The following is a 16230-nucleotide window of genomic DNA, read 5'->3' on the forward strand; positions in this document are numbered from 1 at the left end:
ACTAACTCAGCACTATCCCTAGCCCCCCTAACACACTACTTCATTGTTCTTAAGTCTAAAAGAAATGGATCTGTGCCTACCTCATTCATGGTTCCAAGAACAGAAAGAAATAAATAACACTGCCTTCCAGCTTCTTGTTCCTCTTTACATTTTAAAACACAGATTTACTGACATCCTAAAATGTCACCACATACATGTATGTAAACCTTAGTTCCTATAATCTTTTAATATTGGATATCATTGTATAATTTAAAACCACATGAGAGCCACATGGACATTTCTGTTCTTGCCCTGCCTTTCATAGAAAAGGGAAAAGTGTAAACGTTGTCATTGTAGAAAGCATTATTCTCAGACACGGCGTCTAATCAAAAGAAGCAAGCGGGAGTGTTGGTTGATCCAACAAAGAGAACATCACTGCATTCTACCGTGATGAGTTATGGGCTGCAAAAATAAAAAACACCTGCAAAAATATAGTTCTGATTTTGTTTCTTTCACCTTGGCCATTGCCAAAGCATCTGTGAGGTACACAGTATTGCACACCGAGAAGCAGATATGTGGTGATGGATGTCACTTCTCCATTATGCCTTCCCTCCACCCCAGCTGGCTTCCAAGCAAACATGAATCAGGGAACCGCCACACACCTCTCCTAACAGTAGAAAACAAGGTTTTCCTTCCTGTCAGCCCACCTCCTGCGACCAGACATGTCTGGGACATTTATTGACAAGTAGATTACAAATGAGGCTATGGTAACAAATAATTTATTTGGGAGGTCCTTTACACCTAGTCTATCCTCCTATAAAATGTTGGCATTGGTTTTTCTATGAGTTTCCAGTGTGTCAAAGTCAAAGATTCCTCCAATTCTGCTTCAGTACATAAACAGAGTAAAAGCTGTTGAAGTGTCCGCCTTGGACATTTAACATGTTACTTTTGAGCATTCTCCTACTGTATTTGGGGACATTCTGCTTGCTCAAACCAGTTCAGGTAAATCACACACACACACACACACACACACACACACACACACCCACACACACACACACACCCACACACACACACACACGCACACGGAATGTTTAAACTTCTTGGTCATCAACAAAGACTTGGGAATAGTTTGATACATAGCCAGATTTGCACCATTGCCTTAAAATGGTGTGTTTGCCTTTGATTGCTCACGGTCTTCTCTTCTCCACTGCTTTTTGTCCAACATGTTCAAAAGAATCTGAAACCAACTACTGGAAAGGAAAATCAATCACTGTCCTTTGTCTCCACCTCCCCCCAAAGCTGATTTTTAATTTTTTTTATTTATTTATTTTTGTTTGTTTGTTTCTGAGAAGATTCTTCATGTCTAGGCTGTGGAGGCTGGAAACAGGACCAGTTTTAGCTCCAAGTGGACAGTTCACTTATGCAATATCTGGCTTGAGATAATGAAAGGCACCTGTAAGGAAACACACGCAGCTTTTTAGGTCGTGCTGGGACAATTCACAGTCAGGGGCAAGATCAGCTACAGGCTGACAATGTCATATTTAATACCATGGTATCAAAGGATCGAGGCTAGTATTTTTATTCCTGAGACAAGTTTGACACAACTCTGTGTCCCGGGATTATCCCCCATATGATCCTTGAGCTGACCTCATTAAGAACATGTGTTTCTAATGCCAGAGGTTACTTCATTTGGGCCAACCTCCATGTTTTACCTACTGACAATCCGGTTTTACGTCCCAGCAATTAATAACTGCAAGATGTTATTGACATCAGTTAAAACAATAATTACACAAGGGAGCCTGTGCTGTAGCAATCAGCTGGCTTTGCCATGAAACTGGTACTGGGATGAAAGGCTTAATCATGCCTCCATTTCCCCTTCCTCAGGCAAGAGGTGATCTCTCTCCCTTCTGGGAGGGACTACGCCCTAGAACGTCCAAGGCTTACTTTGTCCATACTGCCCATATTGGTAGCCTGTAACAGGGTCCATACTGTAGCCTGTGGTGCTGTAGGTGGGGGGACAATAGGACTGCGATGTGGGCAGACTGTCCAAGTTCTTCATATGTTCCAGTCTCTGACTGCAGCTGGCCGACACTGTGGTCGTAGGTTCCAGGCCCCCAGTGAGAGGGGACAGAGCATAATCGGTCTGAGGCTGATGTGGTACCCCACCATGGTTGGTCAGGAGTCCCATGACCTACAATAAACAGGAATATTGGAAGAAGTTAAACTGTGGACAGAAACAGATAGCAGCCCAGAGCTGGCAGAAAAACTTAAAGGTCCAATTTTTATATCTTTGGAAATCTGCTGAAGAGTTGTTCTGAGCACTGTGACCTTGATTCAAAGTGGCAGTAATATGACCTCATGTGGACGATAGCATCTGACTGCGCTTTCAGGAGAAGAAAGGGGAGGGAGAAGGGAAAGAAGGAAGGAGAGGAGGAAGACAGAGAGGAAAGATTATGTCTCCAGTGATAACATCAGACTGGAATTTCAAAGAAAAGTAAAGAAGGGACAGAGAGCAGGAGAAGTTATATTAGTTATACAGAAAAAGGTCTAATATATTACATCTGGAAATCTAAGTGATGGGTGGGTGTGTGTGTGTGTGTGTGTGTGTGTGTGTGTGTTGCTGTGGATTGAACCCAGGGCCTCCTACATGCTAAGCAAGCACTATACCACAAAGCTACATCCCTGGCCATCACGTATGATTGAAAGCCATTTGCTTTATATATACATATATACAAACATACATATATATGCATTTTTCTTACAAATTAAGGCTGGGGATGTAGCTCTCTGGTAGAGTGCTTACCTGATATGTACAAAGTCCTGGATTTGACCCCCAGCACTGCAAAAATAAAGAAATCCAAATCAGTTTCTGTGTATGTATTTTCAGAACTCCATTTTTTCTCACCATGCTCCCTCTCAAGAAAGCACCTCCTTGGTCTTGACCATTGGTTGGCAACTAGAAATCATTTCTCCTCTGCTGCTGTTCCCTTGCACTTCCCTCATCCCCCACTCTATAATCTCATTTTTCTACTCTGACTTATGAGACATGGGAGAGGCCACAGCTGTTGCCTTTCTACCTCAGTTCTTCTTGGAAGATACTCAGTGTGGAACAAACAAATGGTAGAAGATTTTCCAAAGCCTGTAATCCCAGCACTCAGGGGGCTGAGGCAAGAGGACTAGCTTGAGTCTAAGGCCAACTTGGGCTATAATGTGAAACTCTGTCTCGAAAAGCCAAAACAAGGGCTGAAGAGATTGCTCAGTGGTTAAGAGCACTGACTGCTCTTGTAGAAGACCCGGGTTCAGTTTCCAACACTCCCATGGTAGCTAGGAGTCTGATTCCCTCTGCAGGCATTGAATATCATGGATGCACTTACATCCAAGCAAGCAAACCATTCATACACATAAAATCAAATAAATAACTTTTTCAAGCCAAAACAAATTTAAAATTTCTCCAAACAACTGAGAAAGACACAGAATCTGCTTACCACCCTTGTCCATCCAAAGGCCTCCTTTCCCTGCCCTCCCTCCATTTGAAACACAGTGAAGCAGGCAAGGATAAGCAAAGCAACACAGTCCATCTATACTTGGAAAGCTATCCCATGGATCTAAAGTTTCCCAAGGTATGTAGCAAAATGTGTGAAAATTAGTTCTATTCTAAAAATTAATCATTAGTAGCCAAGCACAGTTTTATTGGGGATTGCCAAAAAGTGACCATTAAAAAATAAAATGCAGATCAATAGGCTCACAGCCACAGGCAGACAGTAGAGCATAGGATTTCATGGGATCCTGTCCAAGGCTGTCTAGTAAATCAACTTCTTCATTTTAAAAATTTGAATATAACTAAGAATGCATTTTAATTATTTCTTGGACCTCTACCTATAGGGCTCCCCCCTCTCCTCCTCCCCCTCCTCTTCCTCCTCCTCCCCCTCCTCTTCCTCCTCCTCCCCTCTTCCCCCTCCTCCTCCTCTTCCTCCTCCTCTTCCTCCTCCCACTCCCCCTCCTCTTCTTTCTCACCTTTCTTAGAGCTTATACAATTTTATAATGTATGCTTAGAAAATTCATACACTTCAATTGATATAGTAATTACTAAATACCTTATTTCAATCCAAATTAGGTATGTCTGATTTATTTAAAGACTATTTTTAAAGTCTTTAAAATGGAGCTTATAGCTGAGTGTACTGGCTCAAGCCTAAAATCCCAGCACTCAGAAGGCTGAGGCAGGAAGAGTGCAAGTGTGGGGTCATCCTGGGCTACCTAGAGAAACAATGTCTCAAAAGAGGAGGTGGGGGGGAGGAGAGGAGGAGGAGGAGGAGGAGAGGAGGAGGAGGAGCAGGAGGAGGAGAGAGAGAGAGAGAGAGAGAGAGAGAGAGAGACACGTGTGAGATGGAGAGGAGAAGGAGGAGCAGGAGCAGGGGGAGGAGGAGCAGGAGGAGGAGGAGAGGAGGAGGAGGAGCAGGAGGAGGAGAGAAGGAAAATGGGAGGAGGAGAAGGAGAGGAGGAGAGGAGGAAGAGAGAAAGACTAATAAATATCATGTAATTTGTTTAAATATTTCATATTGAGAAAACTTGAAAACTTGAGATGTTCACCATCTTAACCCATTTTTAAAAAATTAAAAATGAACTCTAGGGTGGGGAGGTAAACACATCAATAGACAAGGCATTTCTTTCCCTAACATTATTTAAAACCTCAACTCCCTGTGGAAGGGTCCCGTTACACTTTTATGTACGTCTCTTTAAAAACCATTTTATGTTTCATGTGGCTCAAGGGAAGCTATGGAAACTTTTTTGTGCACAAGAACTTAGTAAACAAACTTCTCAGACCTCCCCCAATATAGTTATGGAATGCGATGCCGTCCTTGATTCTTCTAAGAATATTGCCAGCGTTTCTTTCATGCGTGTTTTTCTACAGCAATTTGTTAAGCCTAAAATAAAATTTTGGTTTGTTGTAACATGGATCCCTTAAACCATTAGTGAGTTATTTCTACTACAAGACTGACCTTTTTTTTTTTTTTTCTTTTAAATTTGGTAGAGGAAAAACACAATTGCTTGGTTTTCAAAAATAACTTCAAAGGAAGCGCTTTCAAGGCTACTCAATTCTGAATGCTGGCTACACTCTTAGGAAATGACAGGTAAAAACAGAAGAGGTAAAGGAGGAAGGGAAAGGATTCCTTAAATAAAGGTCCCGTCCTATTGGGAAAAGATGAGGGTCTCTAACTCTTGGGGTTTTCATTTATTTATTTGTGTGTATGGGAAGGGTAATGCAAGTGTATATGGAGGTCGAAGGACGACTCTGCAGGCATTGGTTTTCTCCTTCCACCATGTTGGGGTCCTGGGGATAGAACTCTGGTCGTCAGGCTTGACAACAAGCACCTTTACCCACTCTTACCATCCCACGACTCTTGGTTTTCACTTTGGGTAATCAAGACATCTAAACAGAACAACCTATTAAGATTTCCGAACTGTTCCCTGCAGTGTTGCCCAGGCACTCTCTCCAAATTGTCTTACAGATGACCTGTAAAAGCCAATTCAAAGCCTTGCAATTTTGTGCTCACACTTCTATCCACTCTTCAATCACTTGCAGTCTTAGAGACATTTTCTGAGGATCTCTTTCAACTCCCTCTCAGGTTTCAGAATTCCAAATAGGTTGTTTACATCTTGATTGGAAAATTACATGGTTCAGGAGAAACCAACTCTTTACAACTGCTTCCTGCTGCATTTCTCTTGGATTAATTTCCCTATTGTAAGATTAAATGTAAAAGATAAAAAACTATGGGCCAAATTAAGATTTACATTTAAAATGATGTGTCTGGAAAATATTTGTCTTGGCGCAAATGTTATGGCTTATGGCTTTGGCCATCCCTCCCTTGACAGTGCTCAGAGCTTATCAGGAATCTAAAATGACTAAGCAAATTAGGGGTATGTATAGAAGCTTCTTTTTGCCTTGGGAGGAATCCTGGTTCCTGTCTTTATTTTATTCCTTGTTCTTAAGCACCAGATATTCTTCTGAATTGGCATTTAACAACATACACTTAGTTACTTTAACTGTATGATATACAGAGTTTGGGGTTGTTTATTTCATTTTTAACCTTTCTATACTTCCCTCTAAAACTCTATTGACTGCACATTTTTTATTTAGATGTCATTTATTTCCAAAGTCAAAAAATAAATAAAATGTTTATCAAATGTCTTTTGCCAATACAGGTGTTCCTGGAGTCCGTTAATGTTTAAATCTTACTGAGTGTGTCTTTGAGTTTGAAAATCCCCAAACTAAACAGTGCAGACTTCTCTGAAAATGCCCATTCAACTGCCTTAAGATTATTCTGCAGTTGATTACCATCTAAATAATTAGATTTGGGGCTCTGTCTGTTTGAAAGTTACAAGGGAAGTTGCCGGAAGGCAGAAGTTTCTCTTAAGGTCTGTGACGTGACCTTCTCACCCATCCTGAGCGTTAGGGAAAGGGCCTGAAGGACTTTCACCGGACCACAGAGAGAACCAGAGCATGTGAAATGCTCTGGAGTCCTATTTTTTTATTTGAATCTTTAGCTCACATGTTATGCAGGCAGCAACATTCAATGCATATGAAAGAGCGTGAGGGCCTGCATGGCTCCCGTGCTACACAGATTTCCAACTTCCTTTTGTAAAGAATAAAGTAGGAACTGTCTCAAACTTTACTCCATCCTGTGACCAATCACAGAAATAACTTTCCATTTTTGAATTCTTTAGAGTGTCTGTTTCTCAACAGAGCTAAGTCATTGAATTCTTTCTGGATTTTTTTGGATTTTCTTTTTCTTTGAGGGGTGAGGGATTAAACCTGGGGCCTTATGTATGCAAGGCAAGTACTCAACCACTGAGCTACATCCTCAGCAAAGCAAATGTCTTTAAGGACTAATGACCAAACTATAAATCGAGACAATTAGTCTAGAAATGGTTTGCAAGAGGAGCATATGTGTATATATACATATATGCACAAATATATGCATATGTATTTATATCCTGTACTTCTAGCCAATGATGAACAGTCATACCATGTCAAAAAAAAGTCATAAAAAAAAATAAAGTCCATTAAGAAAAAGCTCATTCTACCTAAATGCAAAAGTATGCCCATGGATATTTGACTATGTTAGACCCACATTGGGCATAATAAAATTCTCATATGTTTTAATTCATTTACGCATGCCTGCATTTAATATGCTTTGTGACCATGTCTACAATTAATATGATTTATGAGAAAGGAACATGTGCAATATCGAGGGGTAAGGCATATTTTTTTTCAATGAATGAAAAATATAACAGAACAGCTCAAGGAAAAAATGTTAGTCCATAGCATATTATGGTGGACTAACAGAGCTCTGAGTAAACTTGGGGAGTTAATGATATCCTCTTATCTGACCCTGACACATTTGCAGCATGTAATTTACAGAAGCTCTGTCCAGGGAATCTTGACAAATGCTCCTGAGGATGTCAGGGCAATGTTCCATTCTAATGCAAAACAGATGTGGGTCAGATACCCTCATTCATCACTTAATGCAGAGTCTCAAACTCTTTCCACAAGGAATGACATTACCTGCTGTTAACCCTTCTCATTTCAGGAAATTTCTCACAATTACAGTAGCCCTCCAAAGGGTATGCCCTCAAACCCATGACGGCTTCCAAAATCTGTCTGAAAATACAACTGCAAAATCAAACCTACATCTCAGCTTCAACTCATGACTGCTTCCGGATATGTTTGCTAAACACTAATTGACCCTTTGGAACTGAGGATTCTAAATATAGAAAGGGAAAAATCTCTGTGCTTGGGCATCCTTCGATACTTTAATGAGATGGAATTTTAGAATTTCTCTCTAATTTCCCATAAACTAAACTTGCATTTAAGGAAATGCAGAGCAGATCCACCCTGATAAGCATCTATACATGCAAGTCTTACTGAACCCTAACTATATATTTAGCCCATCTGAGACTCACACATAGCTTATAATAAGCTAGAAACCCACACAGCCTTCCTGCAAAGAGTTCAACTTTGCTTTCTCAAGAAGAGGAAGTGGGGATACTTTGCAGTCCCTTCCCTCTAAAACTTTCCCCTCCATGCAACCAGCAATATGGAGGAAGGCTTAGAATCTGGTGGTTTTGACCTTGGAGCTCTGTTTGGATCAAGAAATTGCATACAACTGAAGTCAAGCTACTAAAAAGGAATGCTTTCTTTCCTCTGCTCCTTCATCTGCCCTAGATAAGCATTAGTAGGCAGTTTATAGCCTTTTCTTTAAAATTAGTCATGCTTCAGCCCATGTTCTTATACAGAGGACTCATGACTTTGGAGATATACAACATATCTGATATTATCTGAAAACATATTCACCTGTGCAAAGATGAACCATTTTAAAGATGAATGAACCACAAGTTAGGACTCCATCTGTGCTGTCTATAACGTACCACTTTCTAGGAAATGTTCCTTTAAATTTTGATTGCTTGGTATTCAACAAGTTATAAATACAGTTGTATGACATTCAGAAACTAAAATAAGAAATTCTGTCTGTGAGAGTCAGAGAAGGGTTGAGCGTGAGTAGGGGTTTTCCCCATAGAGGCACACAGGCAGGGAATCCATTCCACAGGGGCCATGTATGAACCTCAGAACAGATGCAACAGTTTGACTAGAAATTTTTAAGTGTAAGCTGCCTCAGTGACACATGAGTGTTTTGTGATGATAAAAAGAAACAACATTTCTTCAAAAGACACTCACTTCCTTCATTAGTTTGACACTAAGGATTGGCTGTACTAGCATCTCATAACCAAGAAATACTCCTTTCCATCTAGAAATATTAACCTGTGATTCTATAAAGCACACTGTGTATGTGTGTGTGTATGTATTCACATATACCTGATTGTGTGTGTGCACATACATGTGGGGACCAAAAGTTGATGCTGGGTGTCTTCATCCATCATTTTTCCACCTAATTGCTTAAGATATGGTTTCTTACTGAACCTGGAGCTCACAGATTCAGCTAGACTAGATGGCCAGCAAGCCCCAGGGATTCCCACACACACACCATCTCTGCCTCCCCAAGGGGACTACAAGCATATACTGCAATATCCAGATTTTAATGTGGGTGCTGGGACCTGAACTCAGATCCTCATACCTGTGCAGCACCTTACCAACTAAGCCTTCTCCCCAGTCTCTTAAGTGAACTAGGCCTGGCACAGAAAGCCCAATATCGCATGCACTCACTTATATATGGAAGCTCAAAAGTTGATCTAAAAAATAGATAAACAATACAACAGTATTTCCAGAAGGGTGGGGAGGGGAGGACAAGGAAGGGATGCAGACAGAATGATTTATAGGTTCACTGGGGTAAGTGGAAATGAAGAAGAGGATAATGTTCCATAGCATAACAGGATGATTTTTACAATCGTCAACAATTAACTGAACATTTCAAAATTGAATGTTCCCAACTCAAGGAAATGACACATCTGAGGTGGTAGATAACCAACAGCCCTGATCTGAGCATTACATATTATCTACATGTACTACAGTGCCATACTATACCCTGTAAACAAAAATATTATTTTTCAAATAGCACCACCTCAGAAGGTCTCCTGGCTTGCCACCTCTTCCACTGGTCATAGGGACAATGTAGTCACTAGTCTAAGAAACTCCAGTTCACTAGTCAAGAGTGGTGGTACACATCTTTAATCTTAGCACTCTAGAGGCAAAGGCAGGCTGATCTCTGTGAGTTTGAGATCAGTCTGGTCTACATAGGGAGTTTCAGGTCAGCCAGGGTTACATAGAGAGACCATATCTTAAAAAAGAAAGAAAGAAAAGAAAAAGAAAGAAACTCCAGTTTACTGACCTCAAGCTGAATGTCCAAAGCAATTTTTAAATATTGCACTATACATTGAAAAATATACATCTTTGATGAAATGCAGACTGTTCTTCAGAGACAGTCTGAAGGGAGGAAAAAACAAAAACAAAAAACAGTATACAACTAATGACTGAATCAAGTCTTCTGTGTTTGCAATACAAAGCACACATTCAGACCTTAATTGAATAAATATGCAAGTATTCAGATTTCTCTAGATATTGCCATTTTGCAAATGCAGTAATAAATTAAAAGCTTTACATTGCATTCCAACCTCATATAAAGGGTTGATTCAGACCATTGACCTTGCATTAGAACCTAAGCACACTTCTCTGTATACTGCTGACTACAAAGAAAAACTCTTTATTCTAGTAGCTTAGTTATAAACTAAGCAATCACATTCAGTTTTTTTTTTTTTTTTCTTCTCAATGGCTAGAGGAATTTAAATAAGCCTAAGAGATCATGGGGCTGTTGTACCTGATTAGTCTAATGTACAGAAAGACATAGCTGACAGAATTTCTATTTAAATCAACTTGGCAGACAGATATACACAAGAATGAATTCAGCAGGAGAGATTTGCCTGTGCTCATTTCAGGAGCATGATGCAGGATGCTGCCACTGGCTACTAACTCCTTTTCTGTGACAAGGAGATTTTTGTGTCACGTTGTTACTCTCACCACTGTCCAAATTGAAGTAAGCCAAGTGACCACAGCTAGTGTCGATATAAACCAGGCCTCTCCTCATATATCTTAAGGGTAGGAACCTTTGTTTGCAGAGCAAAACTCAAGGCACCAGGTCAATTACAGCTTGTGTGGATTCAGCAGAGGGATTAGCAGCAGCATTTTCACCATGGGGCGGAAGTTCTCTAATATAATATGGCAGACTGGAAACATTCAAATGTCCCAGGATTCTTCTGGTGTAGCTGAAATGGACTCATCTATGATCATAAACAGCCCCGAGGTTTCGTAAACATGTGAGGTTTCTCCAGTCCAGGGAATGAGCTCATGAGCTACTTTAAGAAAAGAGCAGGAAAGACGCGGCAGCTTTGCAAGGCGGCCACTTGTGTGCAGAATGTCTCTCCACCCCAGCTTTGTTTGACACCCAGCAAATCTCTTTAATCAAAATCACTCTTTTTTTCTTCCACAGATGAATTTCTGGAAAGTGTAAAGGAAGGAAATGTCTCCTTTGGAAAATGGGTTAGTGGCAGATCACCTGCCTGTCAAGTTCTTCAAAATAATAAAGGTAAGATGAGGGCACAGGATTGGATCTGCAACTAGTGTGTCAAATGGACAAAACAAATGTCTGATCAACAGGACTAGCCTCAAATAGCTTCAATATGAGCCCAAAATGTCCAGAAAAACAGCTCTCTTGAAATGGGAGCTAGTTATACCACCAGAACAAATCTTACTGTGTTTACCTGCAGCAATATCACAAAGGAAGGATAAGAAATGTCCATGCATGGCAGAAAAGATTTTCCTGGAAACAGACTAAGCAGAAAGTTTATCCCAGTGCAACCATTTTTAATAGCCCACTTTTAATGACTGTATCCTATCCATATAATAAGTTGGTCTAAGGAATGCCCTTCTTTACATCTTCAATGGACAAACCACCATCATCCTGCCTTGCAGCTAAAGAATTTGAGATCACATTTGAGATTTGGTTAACGCTAAAAGAATTTGAGATCACACTTGAGATTTGGTTAACGCTGTCGTCAAAAAAAAAAAAAAAAGGACAAGGAAAATCAAAAGGCAGTTTTAAGTTCCGTGTATACATATTAACACTTAGCTGCTTCTCCCTAATAAGTTTCAGGATTAACAAATGATTGTCAAAAGAAACTGTGCTGAGCAATTGAAATCTAATTTGAAATGGAACCACGATAGTCTAATACATATATGCATGAAATGGAGGAACTGCCTAATAAGCGTAGCTGACACCAAATATGCAATTTACATACATTACACACTAATAATCTCAATTTTAATATTATTCTTTAAAAGCCACTGGATGGGTGGTTGAGGTAAAGGCTTATCTTTTGTGAGAGGTGGGTAAGAACAGATGTTGATCCTAGAGCCTCACACCATCAATCGCAATCTCATTAGTATAGAGATTCGTCTGCTCTTTCTGGTTCTGATTCAGAGCTGGGATCTCAACACTACAAGACTGTGATGATTCAACCAGACTTAGACGGATGGTCAATAAAGCTGATGAGATCTGCAGACCCACTCTTTGTTCCTGAGGTGCTGAGCGTCAAGAAACATTCAAGCATTTTCAAGCCTACTATACAAATCTTTATGGGAATTTTTTTCTTTCCTCAGTAGATTAGCCATGAAACAGGACAGGTGCACTGGTTATTCAATTACATCTTACCCAAGACCTGGACAAAATTTGAAACGAGCCTTCTGAGCATCACTCTGACCATGGAGATTTGTTAATAACAGTTAAATGTTCTCTAAAACAAAACTTTTTTTGTAATTTAAGCCCATTTTCTTATTTTGTCATTGGTTTCACTCAGAATCCAGAAATGAAACTCTGTCCATCTGCTCTAAACATAAAATGTGTTCATAATAACCCAGATTTATACCAAATGTAGTTTTAAGTGTTGCTGGATTGAGAGGGTCTCAAAATTTATGGCCTCTGAGGTTGCAAACATGACTTCCTCTTTTTAAGAAGGAAAAGGTTTAAAAATGAATGTAGGAAAGGCTTGGAAAGCTTCTTGGATATCAAATAGCTCCAAAGGAAAAAAAATCTCAATGATATGAGAGTAAATGAATCAAAACCATATGGATCAAATTTTCCCTAAAATACACAGTTTGAAAAATTAAGGAGGAAAAGTGCCTGGTAAAAATGTGTTTTAGGTTTTACCAAACCCAAAACATTTGAAGAATCATTTGCAATTGCTGATGAACTCTAAATGCTGCCAAGTTGGCCCATTTTTGTACAAAACAGAACAATAGAAAATCTCCCAGAACCCCTGTAACCCACTGATAGTGCTTTTCACTCAAGATCATTAGAAGCTGTCATCAAAGACTGGGAGTTTATAGAAGTAAGGTAGAGATGGGGTGTGAAATGATAAAAGTTTGTTAATTTAATTGGCCATGTTGAGAGGTTGGCTATGTGTGTTTTGGGGGTGGGGAAGCACTGAGGGTTGTATTGCTTGCAAAGGAAAGTTAATTAAAAGAACATGGACCACATGTTAATGAGCCTCATGTCTTCAGCATGCAGTACTGTTTCTTGCCGTCCAACTTCCAAGTCAGCATCCCCAGTCTCTCCTACATGTGTAGGAAGGTGTTGGAAACAATGTCTGGAGATGGAGAGGCACATCAGTGATCTGCATTTGTGTATATTCTCTATTGTAAACACAGAAAGAGAACGCAACCTTTCAGAAGGACGCTGCTGCTAGCAGAAAAGCTCTTGCTAGGGCAAGTTGGATGGCATGCTCTGGGGATACTGTAGCCTTCATTCTGAGCCCCATCTCCTAGAAGGTTATTACATCAGACAGCCATTCACAGAGAATGGAAAATTTTGAGCGTTTTTTTGTTTTTTTAATATTTTATTTATTATTTTTATTTTATGTGTATATGTGTATTGCTTGCATGCATGTAAGTGCACCTGTGTCATGCAATGCCCATGGAGGACAGAAGAGGCTGTCAGATCCCCTGGAACTGGAGTTATGGACAGTTGTTAGCTGCCATGTGGGTGCTGGGATTTGAACCTGGGTCTTCTGCAAGAACAGCCAGTGTTCTTAACCACTGAGCCATCTCTCCAGCTCTTGAGGTTTTTAACCTGCCCCACCCCTATCCATATCTGAGAATCTTGCCTCAAGTCCACTGACAGGTTCAGCCTTTGATAGCAAACAGGGGTGGGGGGCCTACATTTGTGAAATCATATGATCACAAGAAAAGCTGGTCAAAGGCAGTGCCTGTGCCCACTGAAAGAAAACTTCTCACAACACAACGCTTCCCCTGGTAGAGACTACTAACAGAAGAATTAATAACAAATGGGAGGGGGCTGGCCAGTCGGGAGCTAATTCTGCTGTTTAGATGCCTGGCTGCTTTGGCTTCCGGTTCCCTGAGAATAAGGAAAATCTGCCCAAAATTCAGCAGAGAGGAAATTCTATCTGCAACTGAGGAAAAGATATGACCAAAGTTTTAAAAAGATTGTTTTCAGTGTTCTGAGATTTACGCTAGACCAAATACATATCAACTCATTGCTACACTATCTGACCATCTGGACAGGTATGACTTCCCCCCCCCCCTCACTGTTTTATACTTGCCCCCAGACACCGTCCATGAACACAGACCTGAGAGAATCTATGAAGCGCCATTTTGCAAATAACTCTGATTCATGCTTTTGGAAAATTTTTGCTAGAGGGGGCATATGTGTGAGAGATATGGATAGAGAAATGATTTGTGTCTCTTGATGTCTAATTCCTTAACAAAAAACTAGAAATCAACTGGTTATATTGACTCACAGCATAATCCCAGCACTCGGGAGACTAAGGCAGAAAGACTGCCACAAATTCCAGGCCAGCCTGGGCTATAGCTAGACCCGATCTCAAACAAACAAAAACAAACACAAATAGAAAACCCATTATACAGTAGTTCACATACATCCTAGTTCCTCACTTCCAAGTCTGAAGGATCAACAATACATCAACATAATCACACCAGAGAAAATGTCAAATAAAATGCACAAATACTTTAAATATGTCAAATAATTTAGTGAAATGATATAAAACAAATTGATCATAATAATTCAAGGAATATTTTGTCTATGTTAGTTTAAGTTAAAATGTAGGGAAAGGCCTAGGATAACACATAAAACTAGAGAAAACAAAGATGTAAACTCTATACACTACTATCTTAATTTTTTGCAAGGTTCAAAACTCAAAAACTCAAGGGGAGGCAGAAGTTGGTGGACCTCTGTGAAATCACGGCCAACCTGCTGGTCTACATAGCAAGTGCCAGGCCAGCTGGAGCTGCTGGGAGACCCTGTCAAAAAAAAAAAAAAAGTGCTCAAGACTCAATAAGAATCCAAGGTCCATGTGCAAAAGTATTACCAGTAGTTGCCCTGGAAGAACTTTCTTTGTACTTAAAAATCACTTTAATTGATTTCCTTTATAAAATTTATTTATTTTTATTTTTATGTGTGATTTGCCTACATGTATGTAAGAATACCTGTACATGCAATGCCCCCAGAGGCCAGAAAAGTTCATTGGAGCTCTGGAATTAGAGTTATGGACAGTTGTTAGCCATAGCCCCATGTGGGTGCTGGGAACCAAGCATGAACCCGGTCTTCTGCAAGAGCAGCCAGTACTCTTAACTGCCTAGCATCTCTCCAGCCCCACACTTTCCATTTTTATACAATTAATATACAATGCTTTTTATTACTGGTAGAAGTTAAAAGATGAATGAAAATCAGGCAGACTTAGCAAAAAGAACATAATACAAGCTCCAAAGTGGGATACAGCTCAGTGGTGGAACACTTGCCTTGCATGGAGAAAACCCAAGTTTAACACCTCCCAAAAAAAAACTAGTTTAGAAAACTAGTCTCTACTAAATTGGTTTTTTAAATATTTTACTTATTATTTTTATTTTATGTATATGAGTGTATTGCCTGCATGTATGTGAGTACACCCATGTCATGCAATGTCGCAGAAGTCAGAAGAGGGCTTTGTATTCCCTTGGAACTGGAGTTAAGGACGGTTCATAGCTGCCATGTGAGTGGTGGGAATCGAACCTGGATCCTCTGCAAGAGCAGTCAGTGCTCTTAACTGCTGAGCCATCTCTCCAGCCCTACTAAATTGTTTTAAAATGTGACTAAAATTCTCTGTTCCTGCTTTGCTATGAAGTCTGTTTCCCCTTTACTCAACAATGACCATGATTCTAAACCAGTGGCCAAGAATCCTAGCTCCTAACTCCAATCCCCTCCCTATTTATCTTATGACTGGTGGCGGGTTACAACCTTTATGGTTCCTTCACCTAAGAGCCTGTTCAGTAGGTGACAGGGCAGAGGTAGAGGAAGTGGAAGAGCAGGTGGAGAGGAAGAGGGGAAGTGACGATCACAGCAGTTCCATCAGCAGGCCACAGGGCCCAGTGTGTTAATAAGCACTCCCCTATAAAGCAGAAACTACAGGGCCTCCACTGTTCTGTTTTCTTCTCAATTAACAGGTGCATCAAGTTGTTAGACTTGGAGTCTTTGCAACTTTCTTTACACTAATTTTAATAATGCCAGACAACCAGAACCAGTGGAGGTACCTTTTACCTCAGTCAAGGCATTCCTAAGACATGGTGATCAGTTCCAAAGGCTCTAGAAATCCAAGTTGTAACCCCAATTTTCCTACTCCATTATTTTATAAATATATTTTACAAGGTTCAAATTCACTCCATGCCTGGTC

The 16230-nt window shown here is 40.2% G+C and overlaps 1 protein-coding gene across 2 annotated transcripts in view; it reads right to left on the reverse strand.

Moving 5' to 3' along the window:
* Nucleotides 1–1041: 1041 nt before the first annotated feature.
* The window catches only part of Pax3 (paired box 3), a 94510-nt gene continuing 79321 nt past the window's right edge, over nt 1042–16230 (reverse strand). For both annotated transcript variants that reach the window (XM_008825810.2, XM_008825811.3), the window contains exons 8-9: nt 1927–2173; nt 1042–1435 (exon numbers count right to left, since the gene is read on the reverse strand). In XM_008825810.2, coding sequence (XP_008824032.1) covers nt 1401–1435; nt 1927–2173 — 282 coding nt within the window. In that variant the 3' untranslated portion in view covers nt 1042–1400. The remainder of the gene's footprint in view (nt 1436–1926; nt 2174–16230) is intronic.

The sequence above is a fragment of the Nannospalax galili genome, unplaced genomic scaffold, assembly GCF_000622305.1.
Source record: "Nannospalax galili isolate Female #2095 unplaced genomic scaffold, S.galili_v1.0 scaffold127, whole genome shotgun sequence".
Classification (NCBI taxonomy): domain Eukaryota; kingdom Metazoa; phylum Chordata; class Mammalia; order Rodentia; family Spalacidae; genus Nannospalax; species Nannospalax galili.